A 12176-nucleotide genomic window follows, 5' to 3' on the forward strand; every position below is an offset into this window, starting at 1 on the left:
TTTTAGTAGAGACAGGGTTTCACCATGTTGACCAGGATGGTCTCGATCTCTTGACCTTGTGATCCACCCGCCTTGGCCTCCCAAAGTGCTGGGATTACAGGCTTGAGCCACCGCGCCCGGCCCTTCCTCTATTTCTGATACATTTTTAAACAATATTTATGTCACCGCCGGGTGCGGTGACTCATGCCTGTAATCCCAGCACTCTGGGAGGCCGAGGCGGGTGGATCACTAGGCGAAGAGATCGAGGCCATCCTGGCTAACATGGCAAAACCCTGTCTCTACTAAAAATAAAAAAATTAGCCAGGCTTGGTGGCATGCTCTATAGTCCTAGCTAGTTGGGAGGCTGAGGCAGGAGAATCACTTGAACCCGGGCAGCAGAGGTTGCAGTGAGCCAAGATTGCGACACTGCATTCCAGCCTAGGTGACAGAGTGAGACTCCATCTCAGAAAAAAAAAATATATGTGTGTGTGTGTGTGTGTGTGTGTGTTTATATGCGTCAGGCCGGGCACAATGACTCACTCTTGTAATCCCAGCTCTTCGAGAGGCAAAGGCAGGAGGATAGCTTAAGCCCAGGAATTGAAGACATGCCTGGGCAATATAGTGAGACCCCATCCTCCACAAAAGGAGGAAAAAAAAAAAAAAGTAGGCTGGGTGTGGTGGCTCATGCCCGTAATCCCAGCACTTCGGGAGGCTGAGACAGGCAGATCACCAGAGATCAGGAGTTCGAGACCAGCCTGGCCAACATGGTGAAACCCTGTCTCTACTAAAAATACAAAATGTTAGCCAAGTGTGGTGGCTCGTGCCTGTGTGTGTGTATATATACACACGTATATAAACACGGCACACGTATCGTTACGCCCTGCACAGTCCAGTGACAACCTTGGCCCTGCCCTCATCCCTTTGATCCCATTCGAGTCAGGAATCTCAGTTGGGTTTTGGAGGCTGTGGGGTCCCAGGTTCAAGTCCTAGGACCAGGTGAGCTCATCCATGATGTGAGTTGGATTGGTTGACAACTGGTAGTAACATGAATGGAGAACTAGCCATCCTTTAGGGACCAGCTCAAATGCTGTCACCTCCCAGAAACCTTCCCTGCATCATTCTGGCCTCCTCTGTGTCAACAGCCCTGCCCTGCCTATTGTTTTCCCTGACGTGGTCCCAGGGGGGTCTTTCTGCCATCCAGAGCTGACCCTGTCTCCTCTGCACACAGCCTCCCATGGGTCCCTAGCACGTTAGGACAGGTCCAGGTGTGACTGCCTGGCCTTCTAGGGCCCTTCCTCAAGCTGTGTGGCCTTGTGGACCTCCATCTCACATCTCCCCTCCCCTCCCTTGCTGCCATCCTCACATGGGACCCATCCTTAGTGTGCCACATTCTCTTAGGCCTCCCTGGCTGTGCACACGTCCTTTCTTTTTCTCTTAGAACTCCCCTGTCCCTGGCCGGGCGCAGTGGCTCACACCTGTAATCCCAGCACTTTGGGAGGCCGAGGCGGGCAGATCACGAGGTCAGGAGTTTGAGACCAGCTTGGCCAACATGGTGAAACCCCATCTCTACTAACAATATAAAAAATTAGCCAGGTGTGGTGGTGCACACCTGTAATCCCAGCTACCCGGGAGGCTGAGGCAGACACCTCACTGTCCCTTCATCCCTGTTCGGTCTTTAGGTCTTAGCTTAAGTGTCATTTTCTCCAGGAAGTCACCTCTGTGCCCTCTGCTCCTGCCATTAGATCATAAGTCACTTGGGGATCTTGAAGGACAGAGAGGGTCTGAGGCCTCGCCCGGCCCTGGGCCTGTCGTGCAGGCTGTTGTGGGGTGGTTGGGGCGGAGCTGCCCTGTGGCGGGACTCAGCCCTGTCCCCGCGCCCACAGATCCACATGGTGTACAGTAAGCGGTCGGGAAAGCCCCGCGGCTATGCCTTCATCGAGTATGAACACGAGCGGGACATGCACTGTGAGTACCACCCGCCGCAGCGCTGCCCTCTGACCCTCTCACTTCTCTGCTGCCCCAGCCCTTCCCAGTCTGTCCCCTCCCCACCCTGCCACACCTGACATTAGCGATGTCTCTTCTCCTCCTCCCTCTGTTTCTGATATATCTTTTTTTTTTTTATATACGTGTTTTTTAAAAAACAAAAACCAAATCCCCCACAACGTGTGTGTGTGTGAACCTGGGGAGGTAAGTGTCACACGTTGAACCTCAGGGGCAAAGAGGGAACTGGGTGGGGGGCCGGGGCCAGCCGGAGGTGGGGGGAGGGGTCGGATTTTGGGGGAGCCTCTCCCCATTGTCCCCCCCCCACTGGAGTTGGGGGCGGCCAGGTTGCCAGTGAGGACTGGCCTTTGAACTTGCCCTCTCTTCCCCCCCAGTAGAACTGGGGCTGGGCCACCCAACCCTCCGCCTCCCCAGCTCTGGCCCCCAACCCTGTTCCTCAGCGGGCAGTGGGGTGATAGGCATGTTGAGCGCCTGCCCCTGCAGTTCCAAAGCCCCCTTTGAGGCTGCCACGGCGTCCACAGGGGCAGGGATGGGTGGGGGAGGGTGGGCAGGGCTGCGGCGTGTCCAGGGGCCGCCGTATTAATTGACTGTTCTTATTGTCACTGCAGCCACCACGCAGCTGGCTTGCAGCTGATGCTTACGCTCCCCTTACAACACCTCAGTGTATGGTTGGTATAAGGGTTTGTATCATGGGTAAGATCACTCAGCACCGCACACCAGCCCAGCTTAGCCAGGCAGCTCAGGAGCAGCGAGGCACCCCTCCTCCCGCCCCAGTCGCCCCCGCAGCCTCCCCGCACCCACAGCCCTTTCCTTGTTTGGGTGCCCTTTGTCCCTCCTGCCCCGATCCGTATGCTTTCTGAGAATCTTGCTGATCGAAGGAGGGGAAGGATGAACCCGGTGGGAAAGGCAGCAGCCTCTCCGCTCGGGCTCCACCCGGCCTCTAATGACCCGGCTTTGCGATGTCAGCGGTGAGGTGGCGGGAAAACCGAGGGCAGGGCACCAGGCCAGGGCTCCACTGGAACCCTTCCGCCTTCCCTCCCTGCCCCCGTGCTTTCTGTGGGGCTGCCACTGTGCTGGCCCTGGAGAATCTTTTTGGCTGCTAGTTTTGGGGTGCTCTGCCCCCTTCCTGTCTTCCTTACTGTGGTTGAAGCCTCCCAAGGGGGCTGGCTGTGGTGTCCAGCCGCTCTCCAGAGGTGGTCACGAGCTCCCCAAAGTGCATGGAATTGGGGCTTGGGGTGTGGGAGGGACCAAGGGGTAAGTTGCCAGCAGCTGAAGGTGTCGTAGGTTTTAACTAAAGAACCTTCCACTGTCTGGAGACTTCAGAGAGAGGGAAAGAGAGAGAGGCCTAGATGAACACAATCACATGTTTTCTTTGCTGTTCTTCCCGGGTTGGGCCTCTTGGGATTTGGGACTCTGAACCCAAGCGGGGTTCCTTCGCTTGACTTTGATCCTGGTCCTTAAATGCCTTTCCCCACTCCCCTCCTGTGGGTTCAGGGGCCAAGCGGCCCCTCCTCAGAGCACTGGCAGCACCATCTCCTGGACCCCTGCGTGCCAGCCTCTGCAGAGGCAGCTGGTGGGAGGGAGCATGGAGTTGGAGGTGGAGAAGCCACTCCTGGTCCTCTGGGTGGCGGGCTGTGTGCCTAGTTCAGTGTGACTTGGGGATTGCTAAGGGCGGACAGGTGTTTGAGGCCTCCCTGCCTTCTTTGGAAATTGACACGCTATAGTCTAGGGCTTTCCAGCTCCCAGCTTGGGTGGCAATCCTCGTCTCCCCACTGTAAGGCCTCCTTGAGATTTCTTTGGGGTCCACCACTTCCTCTGCCTGTCTCCAGGTGGTACAGGAGATGTGGTTCCTCTTCCTCTCCTGGCTCCCTAGAATCCCCACTTCCCCTCCCTGTAGCTTTAGCTGACCCCATGGTGGTGGGTGTGGGGTCTGTGCGCGTGCTCAGGTAAGCTTGGGGGCTCCAGGTAAGCGGTCCCGTGTCCCCCCCCCGGGAAGCCCGCCTCCTCGCCAGGCCCCCAGGAGTTGCCGAGCCCCCCCCATCCCGCTCGGTTTGGACACCCGCAAGGCCGGCATCGGTAAATGGCACCTTTTTCTCTTCCTCTGGTTGTTATTTGGGGGGGAGCGGGCTGGGGTGGGGCAGGGTATTATGGTTGGTTGAGGACAGCCCCCCCTAGGCCAGGGCTGGGTGGGGGAACAGGGACTTTTTGGCCTTCCCGACATCCCCGTGTGATCACAGGCCAGTGCCTCAGGTTTGCCCTCTGCTGAGCCCTGCCCGAGAACAGCAGTGAGTCCCTCCCCCATCTCCCCTCTATGACTCCCGACTCCCCTTTCATGGCAGGCTCAGGCTGGGGTTTGCTCCCAGCACCTGTTGAGCCAGGGTTGTGGAGAGTGAGATGGGGCGGGGCTGGGGGGAGGCAGGGTCAGTCGTCTCAGGTAAGGCAGGGATTCTCGGTAGCACCGCACGGCTCCCCATGCTTCCTCCACTGCCCCTCTCCCTGGCTGCAGGGGCCCCTCCAGGCCCCCTGGGAGTGTATAACCCGCCTCTCTGCTCCCTGCCATTTCCTGAAGATTTCTCCCACCCCATTCTGGTTCATTTTCTGTTCTCATGTCTGTTCCCCCCACTCACCCCCCTCCAACAAAAACAAAACCGGTGTGGTCTGGGGTGCGGAGCGTCCCAGCTGGGCCTCCTGCCCTGGCATGGTGTCTCAGGGTGCATGCTTGGGGTTGTGGAGGAGCCCCCTCCCCCACAGCAGAGTCCAGCGTGGAGTTAACCTTCAGTTTCTTTGCAGCAATTTTGGCCGCCCTGGCGGGAGGGGGCTGCTCCATCGTGTGGGATAGGAAGGACCTGGGAGCCCAGAGGGTGGCGGGTGAGGGTGGACGTCTCCCCCAGCCACAACTGGTTGGGGTGCTGAGAGGAAGCAGACACTGAGATGGAGCAGGCCCCTCGCCGGTTTGGGAGAGGGTTGGTCTGGCTGTCAGTTGCCTGGCTGTCTGGTGGGCGTGTGCGAGTGCGTGATGATGGGGACACGGGGTGGGGATGCTGTAGACCTGGGCCTGTCCTGACTAGAGGACCCTCTGGGGACTCTTCTCCCCTCCCTCTCCCCACATCTGTTACAGCCGCTTACAAACACGCAGACGGCAAGAAGATTGATGGCAGGAGGGTCCTTGTGGATGTGGAGAGGGGCCGGACCGTGAAGGGCTGGAGGCCCCGGCGGCTAGGTGAGCACATCCTGCCCACGCCGGGCTCTCGGGGTCCTCGGCCTAGTGGCCTTGTTCTCCTCCGCTGCCTCCTGTTTCTCTGTCTCCTGCCGGCTCACCGCTCCTGTCTCCTCATCTCCAGCTTTCATGGCCATCACATTTCCTATAGCCGCCTGCCTCCTCGTTGTAGGTTATTGTGAGGAGCAGGGGCACCAGCCTGGAGAGGCCTCAGCCTACATGCTGCTGTTCGCACTTGCTAGTTGGCGGGGTGGGGGGGGGTCCCTCTTCTGTCTCATTGTTCTCCTCCTAGTGGAAATAACCCCGAGTTCACTCAGTTCAGTGTACTAGGTACCTAGCTTGGCAGTGACACATGCTGGGGTTGTAAATGTCACCTGCTCATCTGCTTCTGCTGCTTGCTCTTGCTCTTGTTCGCTCATTTACTGATTCAGCAAGTACGTATTTGATCGCCAGTCATGTGCCATGCTTCTAGTCAAGAGCTACACAGAGGCAGCCTCTGCCCTCTGAGCCTTCTGCATTCAGGCTCCTTCACTGTCATTCGTTGTCTCAGGCAAGGTCAGTTTGGCCGCAAGTGTTAGAAATACACTTGAGCTTCCTGAAACGTAAAGGGCCCTGTTGGTACAGAATCATGGGCGTCCTTTGGAGCTGAGAGGTATGGGATGGCTGTGGACCTAAGAGGACCTGGTAGCTGAAGCTGTTAAGAGCTGGGGTGGCCAGGCTGGGCGCAGTGGCTCACACCTGTAATCCCAGCGCTCTGGGAGGCTAAGATGGGTGGATCTTGATGTCAGGAGTTCAAGACCAGTGTGGCCAAGATGGTGAAACCCCTTTACTAAAAATACAACTAGCCAGGCATGATGGTGGGTGCCTGTAATCCCAGCTACTTGGGAGACTGAGGTAGAGAATTGCTTGAACTCAGGAGGCAGAGGTTGCAGTGAGATGATGAGAGGTTGCAGGGAGCCAAGATTGTGCGATTGCATTCCAGCTGGGGCGACAGAGCGCAACTCTGTCTCAAAAAAATTAAAAATCCTAACTCTATACCTTAAGTGTTTAAAAAAGAATAGCAAACTAAACCCAAAGTTAAAAAAAAAAAAAAAAAAAGCTGGGTTGCCCACAGCTTGCTTCTGCCTCGTTAGCCTCCATGCAGCTGGGTCTGTCCCGTGCCTCCTCACGCTGACCCAGGGCAGCGTGCCACAGGCCCCAGCTTTACACTCAGTCCTGGATGAGTCTCTGTTTCGGGGTGGGCACATCTGACTGGCTCAGTATTGGGCCTGGGCCCAGGGTCCTGTTCCTCAAGCATGCTTATTGAGGACCGAATCCTGCAAAGCTGAGTGACAGTTGTCAGAGAAGAAGATGGTCCCTGGGCAGACAGGCAGTAGTAGCCACCCGGGGCTCCTGTCCTGCCTCCCAGCCCTGTGTCCTCGCTCTGGATTCGACTGTGGTAGGGAGACCACACTCGGCTGCTGAGCCTCTGAGCTTACCAGGCATGTTCTTACCTTACTCTGGTCTCTCTGGGGTGGAGTGGGTTCTTATACCTCTGTTGTTTCCTGTCATGGTGGGAGAATTCTGGAATCTTAGAGTCTCTCCAGAATCTCAGAATCTTGTAGTGCAGTTGGCATTCACATTTTTTGTTGGTGTTAGCCAATAATATCTTGACTTGGTGCACCCGCAGAAATACTACAACCTAAAGCTTGAGGAAACAGTTTTTTCTGTGTAGTAAGTATATTGTATATTGTGCTGTTTTGTTTCTTAAGCTGTTGGTTGCAGCCCATCAGATTGATGATGTGACTCACTGCTGGTTCATGACCTGGAAAGAGGAAAAGCTAGTCTAGCTGCCCTGTGCCTGTGACATGGCAGGTGCCTGGCCCACTGCCTGCTTCCTATATGAATGTCTTCCTGGTGTCCCCACAGCCTCTTTGCTGTACACAACTCAGCTCTGCCTCTCGGAAGCTTTTCCAGGCAGTGTGGGATGGAGGAGCGCTTGAGAAGGCAGGTTCTGCAGCAGACGGCAGTGACAGCCCAGTTCTTCACCTTCCTTGCTGTGGGCCAGTGACTTGATCAGAGATCCTTTCCCCATCAGAACAGTGAGGTTATCGTCTGTGCCTTGGGGCTGTTCATTTATTCACTTGACACATACGCATCCACCTTTCTACACCAGCTGCAGCGCCACCTGCTGGTACCGTGAGCAAGAGCCAAGCGCGTGCGCGGTCCGGCGGCGCCTTGCAGTCTGAGAGGCAGGTAGGGGTGGACTCAGACAGGTAGCAAACCTGAAACTCCGGGGAAAGGAAGTGTTTTTCTGCAACTGTGAGTATGTAGAATGGCCAGGAACGGCTTCCCGAGGAAGGGATGCTTGGGTTAGCCTTAAGGGTGAGCGGGAGTTCACCAGAGAAGGAAGGGGAGGCCGGTCCAGGGCGAGGAGAATGCGCAGACACTGTGGTAGGAAGCAGGTGAGCGCGGACACTGGGAAAGGCCTGGGACACGCAGAGCCAGCGGCCCCGGCAGGGCCTGCTCTTGCTGCCTCTACCACCAGTTGACGGAATTTGGACCTCAGGCTGGGGGATGCCACCAAAGGCTTTCAAGCAGAGCACATTTTCTGGTGGAGAGATGATTGGCCTGGGTTTTGTGTGAGGGTAAGGAGGATTGGGAGCGTTTTGAGAAGCCTGTGAAGTGCACTTTGGGGTCAGAGGTGGGTTCCAGTGACAGCTGTTTCCCAGCGAACGCTCTGTGTGGGTTACTCAGTGTCGGCAGACGTGGCTGTCTTGTGATGGGAGTGCCTGAGATGAACTGCACGGGAGGGACCCGGCCCTGGGAACACTAAGCCAGGGCTGCCTTCCTGCCCTTTGCTCTCAGAGCTGCCTATTTCCGCTCCTCTGGGCCCTGCCCCTGCCTAGACTCACCCTCTGTCCGTCTGCCCTGCCCCAGGAGGAGGCCTCGGTGGCACCAGAAGAGGAGGGGCTGATGTGAACATCCGGCATTCAGGCCGCGATGACACCTCCCGCTACGATGAGAGGTAAGATTGGGCGACCGGTGTCCTGGGGCGGGGGGCGGTCACGGGGGAGCCCGGTCATACAGGTCTGCCCACCTCATCCAGGCCCGGCCCCTCCCCGCTTCCGCACAGGGACCGGGACCGGGACCGCGAGCGGGAGCGCAGAGAGCGGAGCCGGGAGCGAGACAAGGAGCGAGAACGGCGACGCTCCCGCTCTCGGGACCGGAGGAGGCGCTCACGGAGTCGAGACAAGGAGGAGCGGAGGCGCTCCAGGGAGCGGAGCAAGGACAAGGACCGGGACCGGAAACGGCGAAGCAGTCGGAGCCGGGAGCGGGCCCGGCGGGAGCGGGAGCGCAAGGAGGAGCTGCGTGGAGGCGGCGGCGACATGGCGGAGCCCTCCGAGGCGGGTGATGCGCCACCTGATGACGGGCCTCCAGGGGAGCTCGGGCCTGACGGCCCTGATGGTCCAGAGGAAAAGGGCCGGGATCGTGACCGGGAGAGACGGCGGAGCCACCGGAGTGAGCGTGAGCGGCGCCGGGACCGGGATCGTGACCGCGACCGTGACCGCGAGCACAAGCGGGGGGAGCGGGGCAGTGAGCGGGGCAGGGATGAGGCCCGAGGTGGGGGCGGCGGCGGCCAGGACAACGGGTTGGAAGGTCTGGGCAACGACAGCCGAGACATGTACATGGAGTCCGAGGGCGGCGACAGCTACCTGGCTCCGGAGAATGGGTATTTGATGGAGGCTGCGCCGGAGTGAAGCGGTCCTCTCCACCTGCTGTGATTGGACGCGTTCCTGCCCCACCCCCTTGCTGTCATCCCCTCCCCCAACCTTGGCCACCTCAGTTTGTCCTCCAAGGGTAGGTGTCTCATTTGTTCTGGCCCCTTGGATTTAAAAATAAAATTAATTTCCTGTTGCTACTGGGCACCTTGGTTCCTTCGCTGCTCCGTCTTCCCCGCAAGGTTGTCCCTGACTCGATAGCCCTATTTAGTTTGGTTTCCCGGGCGTAGTTACAGCTTGAGGCTGGCTGTGCCCGGTAGCCAGAGCTGTTGAAAGTGGGGTGAGGAGGCCTCTCTAGGGCTCCTTGTCGCCCTTGTGTTTTTCACCCTCTTTTTTTTTTTCCACCTCTTCCACACATTCCTCAGAGCTGACCATACCCCTGCCTTGGTGGGGGCTGGGATTTAGGAGGGGACTCGTTTACTCAGGGGAAGCAGCAGTTTTGAATGTGAACACACCTTGCGGGTGAGATGGGGTGGAGCAGGAAGGGTGGGCGGGGCCTCACATACTTCGTAGTGACAGGAATAACGAACAGAAACAGAAGAGGTTCCACCAGCAGTTGAGATTTCAAGCAGATGCCTGGACAAAAGATTAAAGACAGGGTGGTGAGGACACTTGAGTCTGGTGAGTGCTGAGAAGCCAGTCCACCCTGCAGAACCCTAGAGGGTCAGGGCTGCAGCTGCAGGAGAGCGAGGGTGGGAGGCCAGAGGCAGAGCTCTGTACAGCTGGCCTCCCTGTTGGCACTCAGGATGCCTGGGAGCTGGGCCGGGGGTGCCAAAGCAAAGCCAAGTTCAGACGTGTTGGTGTCTTTCAGAAGTGTCTCAGCCTGATAAGAGGGTCTGTGACTGGCACGCAGAATTGCAATCTGCTTTTTAATGGCTTCAGTTTAACCAACTAAGGATACTCAGACATTTGAGGAAAAACAGAGACCATAAGATAAACAGAAAAACTGATCTTGGAAGAAATGACTTAGGAATAAAAGAACTTGATATCTCTAATTAGCATATTTCATAGAGATCCCAGATACTGCAACTACGGACTTCTAGTACTGGCTACAAAAAGCCCATTGTGGACTAACATGGTTACATAAAGGCTGGGCAGTAGACAGAAACTCAGGAAAGGTGCTGTAGGGCAGCCGCTTTGATGAGGCTTGAAGGGGGCATGGTCCGTAGGCACACAGGTGTGTTTCACGCTTACCCTTGCCTTTTCCTTGAGGACGTTTTGCCATTTAGCATGGGGAAGAGACGACCAGGCAGGACTGACGTCCACTGGGCCAAGTTCACAGAGGTTCAGCCAGGCAGCTGGGACTGACAAAACGGGAGAGGAGGGCACTGAGCTCCCAAATCTCCTCGCACCTCCCCAGACGCATTCACCAACTCAAGCTGCTGACTGTCATTGCAAGACCCCCAAGAAACTCATCAGAATGCAGTAACTGGGAGGCCAAGGAACTGACTGCCGGGAGATTGCAGCAGCCATGCTGTTCTGGGCCCACCATGGTGGAATGACCCTGCTTGAGATGCCCGGGGTGCCTGAATATCAGAGTAAGGCCACAACAGGGAATCAGGCTAAGAGGCCAGGCATGCTGGCTCATGCCTGTCATCCCAGCACTTTGGGAGGCAGAGGCGGTCGGATCACTTGAGGCCAGGAGTTAGAGACCAGCCTGGCCAACATGGTGAAACCCCATCTCTACCAAAAATACAAAAATTAGCCAGAGGCTACACACCTGTAGTCCCAGCACTTTGGGAGACTGAGATGGGCAGATCACCTGAGGTCAGGAGTTCGGGACCAGCCTGGCCAACACAGCAAAACCCCATCTCTACTAAAAAATACAAAAATTAGCTGGGCGTGGTAGGGAGCGCCAGTAATCCCAGGTACTCGGGAGGCTAAAGCACGAGAATCGCTTGAACCTAGGAGGGGGAGGCTGTGGTGAGTGGAGATTGTGCTACCTCACTCCAGCCTGGGTAACAGAACAAAGACTCTTGTCGCCAAAAAAAAAAAAAAAAAAAAAAAAAAAAAGGCTGAATATGGTGGCACAGGACTGTAATCCTAGCTACTTGGGAGGCTGAGGCAGGAGAATCGGTTGAACCTGAGAGGTGGAGGTTGCAGTGAGCAGAGATCGCGCCACTGCACTCCAGCCTGGGCAACGGAAAAAAATACAAATAGGCAGGCTAAGAAAGCCTAAAACCAGACTTTGTCAGAAATCAGGCAATCTGCCAGTCAGAAGAAAACTCTGAAAGAAGATAAGCATTCTGAGCCTCCACATGTACTATTTTTATACCCATTACACAGCATCTACTCAAAAGTTACCAGGTTTGTTAGAAAGGAATTAATTTGCTGAAAACCGAGAGGCAAACAAAATAGACAATAGAAAGAAACCCAGGGGTGATTCAGATGATGGAGTTATCAGAGCTATGATATATTCAGAAAATAAGAAAAAGATGTGGAGAATGTTAAGATATCTGGAATCTAGCTACCTGAGAGGCAGAGGTAGGATTCCAGGATTCCTTAAGCCAAGGACTTTGAGATTGCAGCGAGCTATGATCACACCACTGCACTCCAGCCTGGGTGACAGACGAAGACACCATCTCAAAAACAAACGGGCACAGTGGCTTACCCCTGTAATCTCAGCACTTTGGGAGGTTGAGGTGGGTGGATCACGAGTTTAGGAGTTTAAGACCAGCCTGGCCAACACAGTGAAACCCCATCTCTACTAAAAAATACAACAACATTAGCTGGGCATGGTGGTGCGTGCCTGTAGTCCCAGCTACTTGGGAGGCTGAGGCAGGAGAGTCACTTGAACTGGGAGGTGGAGACTGAAGTGAGCCCAGATCGTGCCACTGCACTCTACCTTGAGCAACTGAGTGAAACTTCGTCTCAAAAAAAAAAAAAAATCTCGAATCTGACACCAAAAATATGGCAATTCTAGAACTGGAAAACATAATTGGAATTAAAAAGTAAGTGGTGGCCAGGCATGGTGGTTCATGCCTGTAAACTCAATACTTTGGGACGCCAAGGTGGGAAGATCACTTGAGCCCAGGAGATGGGAGACCAGCCTGGGCAACATGGCAAAAGCCTGGTCTCTATAAATATTAGAAAAACTAGCCAGATGTGGTAGCGTGTGCCTATGGTCCCAGCTACTCAGGTGGCTGAGGTGGAAGGATTACCTGACCCCAGGGAGGTCGAGGCTGCAGTTAGCCATGATCACACGACTACACTTCATC

The 12176-nt window shown here is 55.9% G+C and overlaps 1 protein-coding gene across 3 annotated transcripts in view; it reads left to right on the plus strand.

The window, feature by feature from the left end:
• The window catches only part of SNRNP70 (small nuclear ribonucleoprotein U1 subunit 70), a 14949-nt gene extending 5846 nt beyond the window's left edge, over positions 1-9103 (plus strand). Inside the window, exons 1-5 of one of the 3 annotated variants that reach the window (XM_037728483.1) lie at positions 1481-1499; positions 1863-1944; positions 5099-5200; positions 8117-8204; positions 8286-9103. In XM_037728483.1, coding sequence (XP_037584411.1) covers positions 1869-1944; positions 5099-5200; positions 8117-8204; positions 8286-8937 — 918 coding nt within the window. In that variant the 5' untranslated portion in view covers positions 1481-1499; positions 1863-1868 and the 3' untranslated portion in view covers positions 8938-9103. Of the gene's footprint in view, positions 1-1480; positions 1500-1862; positions 1945-5098; positions 5201-8116; positions 8205-8285 lie in introns of those variants that run through there. The other 2 variants (XM_017500530.1, XM_017500531.2) reach the window with 2 other exon arrangements.
• Positions 9104-12176: the final 3073 nt, after the last annotated feature.

Source organism: Cebus imitator, unplaced genomic scaffold (genome assembly GCF_001604975.1).
Source record: "Cebus imitator isolate Cc_AM_T3 unplaced genomic scaffold, Cebus_imitator-1.0 Scaffold266, whole genome shotgun sequence".
In the NCBI taxonomy this organism is placed as follows: Eukaryota; Metazoa; Chordata; class Mammalia; order Primates; family Cebidae; genus Cebus; species Cebus imitator.